Source organism: Purpureocillium takamizusanense, chromosome 12 (assembly GCF_022605165.1).
Source record: "Purpureocillium takamizusanense chromosome 12, complete sequence".
Lineage (NCBI taxonomy): Eukaryota > Fungi > Ascomycota > Sordariomycetes > Hypocreales > Ophiocordycipitaceae > Purpureocillium > Purpureocillium takamizusanense.
The window spans coordinates 185,400-197,813 of record NC_063079.1 but is presented as its reverse complement, the minus strand read 5'-3'; the positions used below and the strand labels follow the sequence as shown (position 1 = coordinate 197,813).

At 53.0% G+C, this 12,414-nt stretch overlaps 2 protein-coding genes across 2 annotated transcripts; both read left to right on the top strand.

The window, feature by feature from the left end:
• Positions 1 to 4,600: 4,600 nt before the first annotated feature.
• Positions 4,601 to 5,583, top strand: JDV02_010274 (uncharacterized protein; the record flags this gene model as incomplete). Its single annotated transcript, XM_047992006.1, has 3 exons — positions 4,601 to 4,692; positions 4,763 to 5,214; positions 5,273 to 5,583. 3 exons carry the CDS (start codon positions 4,601 to 4,603, stop codon positions 5,581 to 5,583), a joined length of 855 nt encoding a protein of 284 aa, XP_047848019.1.
• A 5,645-nt stretch (positions 5,584 to 11,228) lies between these two features.
• On the top strand, positions 11,229 to 11,624 carry JDV02_010273 (uncharacterized protein; the record flags this gene model as incomplete). Its single annotated transcript, XM_047992005.1, has 1 exon — positions 11,229 to 11,624. The coding sequence occupies one exon, from the start codon at positions 11,229 to 11,231 to the stop codon at positions 11,622 to 11,624; it is 396 nt and encodes a 131-aa protein (XP_047848018.1).
• Positions 11,625 to 12,414: the final 790 nt, after the last annotated feature.

Here is a 12,414-nt window from a genome sequence, read left to right as displayed (position 1 = left end):
GATTCATTGTATAGGCCTTATACTAAACTGCGGCGTCATGTACACCGCCGTCAAGAACGCCCATAGGGAATGGGCACACGCGCCATTGGTACAGAGGAACCTTCCTCTAATCTTCATTGTCTGTGTCGCAGGTTGGACAACCGGACATCTGGCGCTTGCCAAACAGATCGGACCTACGCTCGCCCAGGCCTTGAGTGCATACGGCTGCCAGCTACTGCTAAGTGTTGGCGGTCTATGTCAACTGGTGTGCCGGGGGAGCTCCCGGGGAACGTCGTACTTGCTGTGGTAAGTCTAACGACTTTACAGCACGGTGTTGACTGACGCTGGAAGCCCGAATACTCATTCTGTATGCCAGGTTCTCTCGTTTTTTCGGTTCTCTTGTCCTTATCCCTCAGGACATCATTCGGTATAGATATTGGAGAGCGGACCACGAATTCATGGGTGAGCCGTTGTACATTTGGTTCGTCTGCTTCTTCCTCGTTGTGGACGGTTCTTATGGCATCTGCCTGCGATTTGTTCGCCGATACGAAGCACAGAAGCCCGCGGCAGAGAAGAAAAAGAGCATGTAATTCAGCGCTACGGCTTGCCAGCGGGGACATGCCGGCGACACACGGTCAGCAAGGACATCGCAGCGCGCTCGGGTGTCGGGGTGGGATTTCGCAAGAAGCTGCCCAATCCAGCTCTGCTGTCACAAAGACTCGATATGTACTTAGACTTTGACCCAGCACCCCGCCAAATTTTGTGGGATGCATTTAGTTGAGCAATATCAACCAACTGGGCGATCAAAACTAAATTTGTAGACGATAGTTCCACGCACCAGAAGCCCAGCCATTAGTGGGCATATACAGTATACATAATACTAAATCTTACGACCTGGACACGCGCCCAAGGCACTATACAGCCAACAAGACCCCCTGCCTCACAGCGGGTTACAGTGCCATGTACGCGCCGCCGCACGTATAATGCCCTCTGGCATGCAGCAGCTTGCAGCAACCCAGGTGCCCTGCGATGGGCCCTGTTGCCGCGACAGCCCGGCAGCCCGCGGGCTTCAATTACGGCAGCATGCGATGGCTTCAATTGCTATACCAGCCCGTAATGGCTTCAACTGCGACCGCAGCCCTGCAGCAAGGTTGCCCGACCACAATTGCGCTGCCAGGCCTGGTCGGTAAGGGATAGTGTGGCACTGTAGGCTGCTTAGGCTTTGCAGGTCTTGGGGGCGTGGAAATAGAGGAACATGTGCCTGTCAATAAATAGTGCTACTCTTACAATTTTATCCACGAGCCCATGGAAAGCGTTCGCGGCAGAATTGTACTGGCTGAAACTAGCCCACTATTCAGACTGGCATAATGAATTTTAACTGTAAGAACTCCAATTGTTTGACACTATTCCCACTGCTGAGCTCCTCAGCTCTCAATGGAAGTATGGCTGTGGTGCCTTCACCACTGCGACAGCGGCCAATACGCCGCCAGCATCGTCAAGACAATCGACAGTAACAACGCACACAATGTGACCGTCCGAATACCATGTCCGTCTTCCTTGCTTCTGTACTTCTCCCAGCCTCGGAATGACGATCGCGGCGAGGGTAAAAACCTTATGGCCTCGGCGTCTGCAATCATGCTCAAGGGCCGATGTTCGAATAGTCCACCCAAGTGCGGCATTATATACCGTCCAATGAACTTACATAAAACTCCATCCCGTGCATGTACTCTTGCTACCAACGCTGACATGCTGCAGATACGAGATACTCTCGAGAGGTGGGCTTGGTTGAAGCGACGGAGCAGGATTTCAAGCTCTTCATCCGATGGACTCGTGCTGTTCCTCTCGAAGTGTTCTTGTAGGAAATTGGATAGACTAGCCACGTCTTCGATGGCGCAGTTGGCACCTTGTCCGAGATTGATAGTCATCTGGCAACCGGCCATTGATCAGTGACCTGGAGCAACCTCGATGGCGGGCGGACATGTCGTACCTTATGAATGCTATCGCCGATACATACCAAACGACCGAAGCACCAAGTTCGAAAGATGCTCTCCTCTAGACACACCATAGTAACGGAACGTCGCTTCTGCCACACATCCCCGAAGTAGACGTCATCCCCAATTGGTACGTGGGCCAGTTGTAGACAGTGTGTAGCAGCCTCCTCCTCCGTGAAGCGGCGGGCCTCTGCGTACTCAACCTTCTGGTCCAGTTTCTGTACCAAGAACCAGAAGACGAGTCCGTCTCGACATGGGATAACCAGTAGAGTTTGGCCATTATAGATACGCATGATTTGCTCTCCTGTTTTTAGCCCGGTCATCCCCGTAGAAATCCCGAATGCGCACGTAAAATCCACCGAGATGCCCACGATAGAAGGTCAGCCAGGCTCTGGCAGAATGCCGTACGACAGGGTGGAGCTCACTGTTTCTTTCTTGTATCGCAATATCTGTGCGAGTCAAGCTGGACATGCGCATTATTTTGCGCCGAGTTCGACTGTGAACTCCGTCTGCCCCAACGACGAGATGGCCGTCATATACATCACCATCGAGAGTCTGGACACGGACGCCGCCTTTACCTTCCTCTGAGTACTGCTCAATGCTGGAAACTGCTTTGTTGAAGGCGATCTTGGTCTTGTCGGGTATGCCATCGTACATTATCTGTAGCAGTTTCTGTCTTTCCAAAAACGCGATGGGATATCCAAAACTGTGACGGGGGACAAAGTCAGTTCGTGGCCGTGCTGCCACAAGACAGACAAGTGTGCTTTCACGCACTTTTTCAAAATTTTACTTGGGTAAGAGCTCGTAAAATGGAAACCATCGGGAAAATGGATTCGTGTCGTCCGAAGAGCGGTGGCAACTTGCGAGACGGCGTCGTACAGCCCAAGTTGTTCTAGGACCCGCGCCCCGTTCGGCAGGATGCCAATAGATGCGCCCTCCTGTGACGAAATCGACAAGCGTTTCTCCAATATCATGTAGTCCACTCCCATCTTGTCCAAACTGTGAGCGAGTGTGAGGCCCGTGATGGATCCACCCACAATGATGACCTTGAAATGTCCTGGTGCCATTTTTGCGCCCTTTTGATCAGTTAGAGGCTCGGGTGGTAGACACAGACTCAAGTTCTGCAGTAAATTCTTCCGTGGAAGGCCGACACAGAGCCATAAGGTGCTTGAGAACTGAGAAAGGTGTGGAAGGCAATTGGGACTTTCTCAGCCATGCGCAGGGCAAACGTCCTATTTCGTGTCTACCTCTCAACGTCCTTGAAGTCTCTGATATTCTAGATTATAGCCGGATTCATGAGATGTCTGTCGCCTCGTATGCCTCGGCGACCTTGCGGGGTTCGGGTCGTTCAATGATGCCGCTGCCATGCCCGGATGTCCGTCATGCCTGCTCAGCCTACTAGCTCATTTGCAAGCATGTGCTACTTCGTACGTATCATGCAGATCTCCCGAATGGCCAACGAAGGGCTCGCAGATACAACTGTTGATTATGTGCATGATTCGTATGCCTAACGAGTTCTTGCGCTGTAATCAACGGGAGCCTCGGGGCTGCGTCTATGAAAGCGTTTAGAGCAGTGTACAACGTAGCGATACTACTGGAACATCATCGTACCGTTTGGTCCAAACGCATTTGCAACTATGAGCCATGACTCTTACTGCCGGTGGCTACCAACGATGATGGTCAAGGGCCGTAAGTAAATAGCATGAAATGGGGCACTCATCAGGCATCGCGCATAGACTTACGGAGTCCGAGTGTCAGTCGATTCGAGCGACTCCGCCTACGCGGCGCAGTCAAGACCCAGCCATGGCCTACGACTCTGACACATGGTAAACATTAAATGGTTTGGGTGGCGTCTAGTATGTCTAGTATAGCCTGTGGGACCGTCCAGTCGGTAATTATGCTCGGTGTTTACATGCACGTCCACAATTAGTACCGGACATTTTCAGAAGGTGACATGCGAGATAGAAGACATGATCTAAATCATTAGTGAAAGATTAGCAGCAGGGCTTTGGAACACAGGTTGAGTTACGAAGGTGACCGAAGAGACCTGTGTTTTTATAAGCGCCGCGCGCCGCTGCCTCAAGCGAGCAGACTACTACTGTCTCCTTGTTCTCCTTGTTCTCCCCATTCATTCTTACTAGAACCTCACCTCTTTGCAATGACTCAACACGCATCTGGACAGGATATTGATAACCTGCTTGCGCAGGTTGAAGTCCTTGGGTTTTCATCCAATGGCGAAAATCGCGCCAAAATCCAACAATCCCTCCTCAATGCCTTACTTAAGATCGAAACCCCATACGAGCATATGCTGAGGCTATCTGGATCGGTAAGTTGACGTGCCTGAAGTTCCACGCTACTACTCACCTGCCCGGCCTACAGCACCTGCAACTTGCCCTGATTCGCGTGGGTGCGGATATCGGCCTCTTTCGAGCGTTGGCAAACCACGAGGGGCCATTATCATGTGATCACCTCAGCGCAACACTCGGTGTTGCGCCAGTGCTTCTAAGTGAGTACTTATGTCCGTTCCCTATTCTTCTCGAAAGAACACCATCCGGTCACTCCCGTTATGAGTCGTGTTGATGCCAATATACACACAAGGCCGAATCCTACGATTTCTGGTTTCCGTGGGTATGGTGAAGCAGTTGGAAGAAGACAAGTTCTCCTCAGAAAGTATAACTCGGGAGTTGGCCGGCCCTGCTCTGGAATCTGGTGTCCACCTTCTGTAAGTACTCTCCTTGCAGTACCTCGAAGAAGAAATCACGGGGCCTTAGGAGCTTACAGTGGCCTTACAGGTTTGACCTTCATGATCGAACGTTTCAGGCCCTGCCAGAATTCCTGGCCGAAAATGGATACAAGGACATCAGTGATAGCCAAAACGGCATTTTTCAGAAGGCATTTGGGACCGATCTTGCCTGTTACGAATATCTTGCCCTGGACACAAAGCTCCAGGGCCAGTTCCAAGATTCCATGGCGCTCCACTCGCCTACTAGCGGAGATTGGCTCTCAGCGTTGCCAGGACATCTGGTCGAAGAGACCCCGGCCCTGGAACATGACCCTGTTCTATTCGTTGATATTGGTGGAGGCATGGGCCACCAAAGTATTCGACTGCGCGAGAGGTACCCAAATGCTATTGGCCGTGTTATTCTCCAAGACATGCAAGTCACCATTGACCGAATTTCGAAACCCATGCCACATGGGGTTGAGGCTATGGTGCACGGCCTCTTCGATCCCCAGCCCGTGAAAGGTGAGTCGCCCAGTTGAAAGAATACTAAAATCGCGGCGAAACTGATAACCAGGGGCAGGTGCAAAGTTGTACTACCTCCGTAATGTTCTCCATGGTCTTCCTGACCGCGACGGCGTTACCGTTTTGGAAAACATACGCACCGCCATGAGTCCGGAGTCACGCCTCGTTATTGACGACATCGTCGTCCCCGGACAGGGTGCATCTAGGGAAATTTGTCAACTTGACTTCATCATGATGGCGTCAATCGCGGGAAAGAAACGAACAAAGGGCGAATGGCAAAGCCTGCTTGATGCCGCGGGGTACAAGATCGTGGATATTTGCACTTATGATTGGGTGGCACATGATTCCTTGATCATCGCGTCACTTTAGGCTGAGATGATGGTTTCGACTTGGCCCAACGCGGACATCTGAATAGTCGCAGTATTTACAGTCATGCATTTCTCTATTTCACACGTCTAAGACCTGCCAAGCCCAGTCTATAGTATCACACCGCCCCCTGGCGACCAAGCCCGACGGCGCGTCAGCTGCCAGGCTGTAGCAGCAATAAAAGCCTGCTAACAGCGCGCAGTTGAAGCCATCGTAGTCTGCCAGGCTGCAGCAGTAACTAAAACCTGTGAGTTATAATGATACGATACGACGTTATTCAATGTCCGGAGAGCTTCAAAGATAAAAGGACCTATCGGGGCAAAGGACGTGCTAGGCTAACGAATCTAATATATAAAGATGACCGTGGACCAACTGTATAGCAACGATGCGATACGATACGATACGATACAATACGATATAATACGATATTATTTAACGTCCGGAGAGCTTTATAGGTAAACAAAGCCCCTATTAGGGCAAAGGACGTACTAGGTTAATAAGAGTCTATATATCATCAGCTTTGGCTTGAAATCGCAGTCCTTCATGAAGTGTTACGTCTTAATTGTTAACCGTGACTTGGTTTCGTTCGCTCTTCGTACAAAAGAAGGACAGGGCAGGATTTCTTGAGATACTTGAGAAGATCAGACTCTCCACGTCGCTAATGTTGTGCTAGATGCCGCCCTTTCCCCATCTAGCCCTTGAAGTCTTAAGCTTCTCCAGAAGGTGTTTCGCGTCGTGGCCCCCATACCCACTGTTACGGAATAGGCTTTCCGCGATAGGATTGACCAGTGTGAGGATTTCTGTCGCTTCCGGCTCATAAGATTGAATGGTATGGACAATTGCCTGGAGCAATGATGCGGAGACTGATGTGTTCTTACTGCAGTACGTCAGCATCGCGTTTCCGCCAAAGTGCGAGTAAAGGTCCTAATCATACACCATCCCTGCGAACTTGGATGAGCACACAACCAAGATGCTGGGCCCTAGTGCGTTTACGACGATCCACCACCGCTTTCCGTAACGTTTCCGGTCGTGAAAGTTTGCTCGTAGTTGACTTCGCACTCGGGTGTCAGAAATGCTCCAATCTGCATGTGTATTCGCAAGAATGTCATCAATCAAAGGGGTGGCATTTCCCCGTCCGACCCCGGTCGCCAACTTATTTCCAGCTCGCTGTTGCTTTAACCATTGGCTATTCACTTCTTCATACTCCAAGTAGAGAAATACCATAGCCATTCGACTTCGGATTAGGTCGTCTTCCATACGCATGTCAAGCCGAGAAACGCATAAGTAGAGCTTTTGCAGCTTCTCGTATCTCTGCGAACGGGGCATAGGGCTTAGACACGGCAGTTGGCGCCACAGCCCGCCTTGTATCCAGTGTGGGAGATTCGTCTCCAGGAACTGAACATGATCTGCTCTAATGCACTCAGCCGCGGCCGAAGTGGCCTTTGCCATGATCGTGGGAGACAATGATCGCCTTGTCTTGTCCTGAATCGCCTGTCCTGCTTCGCTAACTGAGGGTGACGAAATAGCCCGGAGGCTGCTAGATATTATATTCTCCCTTTCTGATAGCCCGACAGCGATGGGCGCGCGACTAGCCATCATTGAGGTACACAGGTTGGCGTTCACTTCATGCTCTGCAGACCATCCGGCGGAGTTGGAGAAGTGATAGGAGACTTGGCCCGCGTCTAAACCCTCGATAAGATGGTCACAGTCGGTACTGGAGATGGTTTCAACGGTAGGTTCGCCGTTTCTCGAATATTCAGTCATGGCCGTATCCGAGAATTCCGATAAACCAGATGGACCTGGGAAGAGATCCGTGGCATTTGTTATCCCACCGTGTTAGCGTTGAGGTTTGGTGCTTCTAGCAACGTACAGGTCAAGGGTGGTGTGTCGGAATCCGACCAAACAATCCCGGCGCTCTGTTGATGCGTGCTGCTGTGATTTGAGGTAACGTCGTTGGTCTTGATTTGGCGATCGCGGTTAGACCCGGCTTTGGGAGGGGGAGGGGCAGTTCTCGGGTGACTCCTGACCTGTACTATATCTACGTTGGGCGGGCTGGACGTCCTGATCTCCGTTTCATCGGTAACCCCGTCAACATCGCCACTGCCCACGAATCCTGCCCCTACAAGGCTGGCTGTTAGCACGCTTGTATTCATGGCTTCGAACATGTCTAGTGCTGGTGCGGCCGCATGGGCGTCCGTTGTCGAGGGTGATGTTGCCCCATTGAAGGCACTGGTCCAGCCCAGGCCCGAATTTGATTGCAAGACAGGATCTGACAAGTCGTGCCTAGGCAGTTCATCAATCAATCGTATTGCAGCGTTAGTTCTCGCAACAGCGGACCCACCATGGCAGTTGCCCGCCTTCCAAGACCAATATCGGCCTGACGCAAACTGCGTCACCAGGTGCCGCTTGCTGCAAATTGATTCTGTATGGCCACAGGCGACTAGCCAGCTCGTTCAGCGTGGTGGTGTCCCCCTCATCGAGGAGGGACTTCACTGCGTCTACAAACTGGTCGATGTGGCCTGATAGCCCCGTAGAAGCTGGTAAGGGTCGTCGTTCCATATCGCATGACAAGGACCCGGTGGCTATGTATAACGAGGTAAAGAAGTGGATTTGGCTAATAGGACAGCGAGTAGGTGCCACCCGGCGGATTGTGAAGCAATGGCCCTGGAACAGCGACCCAGCCACAACCCTAATGTCACTATTTATGTGAGCATTCAGAAGTTCTACATATGTTGTAGATACTTCTGCTAAGCGGAGTTCAAGGGCCATGGCGCTATAGAGGACTGGTGATATCTTCCGTCCGCTTTCCGAGCTCACGATGTCACTCCCTCGGACGGTTGTAAAGGGTCAACATCTTATCAGATAGGAACGTGCACGTAGTAGTTGGTTAGTTACAAAGCGGGCTCAATCAAGCACGACCCACTTGAACTTTGTCTTAATGGGCCACCCGGGTACATATGAGTCGCGTTACCGCTACACGTCTAATAACGGTGCGGATTCAGCTACCTAGCCGTCGACCCGAGATCCCCGGAAGGCAGCTGGCAGATCGACAAAATTCGCATTAGAACACCTTTTTTGGGTTGGCTGTTCGGGCGAGAGTTGTGATATGGCACGGTTGCGAAGCGGCCGAAGATGACCGGTCCTGACCCGCTGGAACACCGTACATATGATCCCTTGAAAAAGGATTGGCAATGCCTCTCAGTGGCGGTCATTCACATGCATGATGCAGCACCACCGAGGTCTCCAAAATAGTTCGACGTTCGGCAGACATGGTTGTGCCTAGCCGCCCTAACGTGAGCGAAGTCACTGGCGCCGAGTTTCGCGAATGTAGCCCAAATGCCACATCCACTCACAATTCGCACTCTTACAGCAGGCTTGTGCAGACAGCGACATCCTTAATAGGTCATACATACTGTCGCTTTTGGTGGTCACAATATGTACCAATTCGGGTACGTGTGTGTTTCGTCGTGTTAGACCCGCGATGGCACTGATGAAGTCAATTATGACTCTCTTGTTATCAAGACCCAGGAAATTATTGGTCTCCTCTTGAGATGCCTAATCATCCTTGAGTGTTATAGTTATAGTATATCGGTTTTGGTTACTGGGAAATTATGCAAATTCGGGCATCTATGTATTGTCTATGAGCCCCCGCGCGGGCTGAACCCATCAGACCTTCAGGTTCAAGCAATGAAATCAACAGTTCTGGCCATATCGCAGGCCTAAAACGACGGTAGCAGCAGCTCAATACCTTGTCGGCCTCGGTTCGGCGGCCGGAATCCGTCACGGCGAGCGGAACCCGGTGAGAATCCGGAATACGCACGACTAACCTCAAATGAGTCAATGGCATCAAACGCTTCGGCTTAAACCTTTCTTGCTTCCCCCCTTCAGCTCTGTGGGCGGGTGCGGCCCGTCGTGATAGCCAGTCGTCGGATTAGGGACTCCCGTGCTTTAGAATCCCGTTGGCTCGCCGCTTATGACACCATCCTACGGCTTCGTCATGGTTTCCGGATCTTCGCGATTTCGGACTCCGGATCTCACCTGCATGAGGGCCATGCAGACCATGCAGGCCCTGATTTGGAACAAGGTCAAGTCTGCCGGGCTGCCGGACTGCCGGGGCTGTCAAAATGATCGAAGACTCGAAGCAGCATCTGCCAGTCGATCCAATACGCAGCCCGAGCGCAAATGGATTTTCTCGTGCGCATTCTCGTCTGCGCCCCCCTCTCGCCTGAGAACGAAGCAGTAGGCTGCCCGAGATTCTTCAACATGTCGGGCTCGGTCGACCCCGAACCTCTTCGCCAACTGCACGGTCGACACGTGCCTGCCATCGACCATGCCTGGCTTCCAATGCCGCCTTTACATCACGTCGCTCTTATGAAGTTGCTAACCTATTGTACTTGCATCACGATGACGACATCATTGATGTTTGGATCGTCACGAGCCCTCCGCGACGTGCTCTCGGTTAGCTCGTGACGATTCATGATCAGCGAAGCGCGGCTCAGTAAATGTTGTTGGATGCGAAACCGGCGTCCATTCGTACGGGACGGTGACCGCTCGGCTGGACTACGCGGGTGCCGGGGGTCCCTCCAATCTACCGAACTGAAGGTGGGGTTTTAAGCCGGACGGTTCAAGGTGGTGAGCCAGGTTGCGCAGATACTGACACGGCTCTACTCATGAAGGAAGCGTTGGTCAAGAACACGCGTATGAGCCCGGGCGAAGCTGCCCTAGCCGTTGGTTTCAGAGCCCGGGCAGCCAGTCCGGGCTCTTAAGGACAAGATCCCGCACGACTGATATCGGAAAGTGTCGAAGGCTATTCTGGGGTGTTGGCGAAATGTCTTTACCAAGCTATCGTAGGACGGGCGATTCCATTGCGACAACGCGAGCGTTCACAACGTTGGAGGCACGCAGGGAGGATCCCGGGCTCATCTCTTGGGCCGCGGGGTAACTAGACTATCACTGATACCGCCGGACTAGATAGAGCGTTTACAATTGCCCGCATAGCTGTATTCCTTGGAGATTAATCGTTCTCGGGGTTTGGAAGTGAAAGACGAGGGTTCCATGAGCCGGGAAAGCGTCTATGGCAACAGATGCAAAAGCAACCCGGCTACTGTTGAGGAGTACTCTGCTCTGGAAATACCTCCAAGGCGCCTTGTTATCGACCTCTCTCCGCGCGATCTGACCGACGTGGATCGAACAGTGCCTCTAGTTATATGGCTTATCTCCCTAGGGCAGCGTGCGGATGGGAGCCAAGCAACTCGTCTGGTCCACGCGAACGCGACCACGAATCAGGTGTGGTCCCTCCGCGGGAGCCTCGTGCACCAAATCCGTTGCTGTCTGGTGATGTCATCCCGAGCGGGCGTCACGTCATGGAATGTGGGCCGTGAGGATCAGGCACTGCCACGGCCCGAAAACCGTTGGCTGTCTGTCCACGGCGAGCCTCGACTAAAGTCTGACGTCGAACATCAACAACGCCCGAGGATGCTCGAGGTCGCTGGGGACGGTAGGGATCTTCACCTGCTGGAGGGGGGGTAGCGCTGGCTGTGTACAGCGCGAAAGGGGATGAGGGGGCATTTAAGGGAGCAATGTCGCTGAGCACAATAAACGAAACATGACCACATGTTCCATCGGATCGCAGCGCAAAAAGGTCACAGATGTCCAAACCCGACTGGCAAGCATCACCATCATCCACTCTCACGTCCGAAGCCGATAAAAGTAAGCAATCGCCAACACCATCCAACGCCGCCCCCGCCCCCGCCAGCACAATGCAAGACGAGAAGGACGAGGCACGCCTGCGGGCAGAAGCCGCATACCGATGGGGCAAGACGCCCTCGTCGTCAGGCGGCGGCCCGAGCGAGACGGACCCGGCCCGGCTGCCGGCGAACCACCCGGTGCACAAGATCCCGCCCGAGAAGCAGGACGAGATGCGCAGCAAGGGCATCAACCCGGTGCTGAGGGCCGAGATGGACGAGGCGACCAAGGGGCAGGGCAAGGCGCGCGGGTTCTGGAGTAAATATGGGCTGACGAGCACGGGGCCGTGGATGAGGTAGGGGATAACTGCTGCACTGGTCTTTTTTCCTTGCGGGGAGAGCGGAGCAGGCCAAAGAGGACGTAGGAGGTTTGTACGAAGTAAGTAGGGATTTCTTCATCTGCACCACGGTTATTGAGACAGTAACTGAGTAGTCTGGTGCTGGGTCATCCGAGGTGCTGGACGATCGGCTCCTTCATGTTACGAGCATTATAACCACATTGCGGACCAGGAACATGGCAAGCGAGCGCTCTGTGAAGCCATCGCCGTGTGTCTGTCTGTCACATCCGCCCTCCATTACCGGCAGTTTGGTCGAGGCACCCACCCACCGGACGGGCACACGGCCTGAACCGCCAACAAGGTTCGTTGTTTCAGCGGCAGCCAGCGTCGCGAGCCAGCGGCTGTCGGCGTGAACCATAATGAACCACAACAACAACACCACCGCGGTGTCGGCGGCTCCAATGGCCCCGCGGTCTGCGAGTCGGTTTGCTTCTGGGCTTGGTTCCGCGTTGAGCGTCCTACATGCTATTAATCGTCGTGTTCGTACGTACGTACGTACGTACATACATGTTTATCATCCCAGCAAGTGAGACGGCCGCCCTGCGCTATTGCCCAGCTACCATCACCCTACTGTGCCGGGTCCGGTCCGAGCCACTCATCACCAGGCGACACACATGTGAACTGTCATAAATCGTGGAATATTGCTGCCCTGCTACCTCGAGCGAACGAAGCTCATTGGCAACCTCTTGAAGCTCCAGTGGGCCCGTCTTTGCGCGGCAGCTCGTCGCAAAACGGTCGATGGCTGGAGCTAT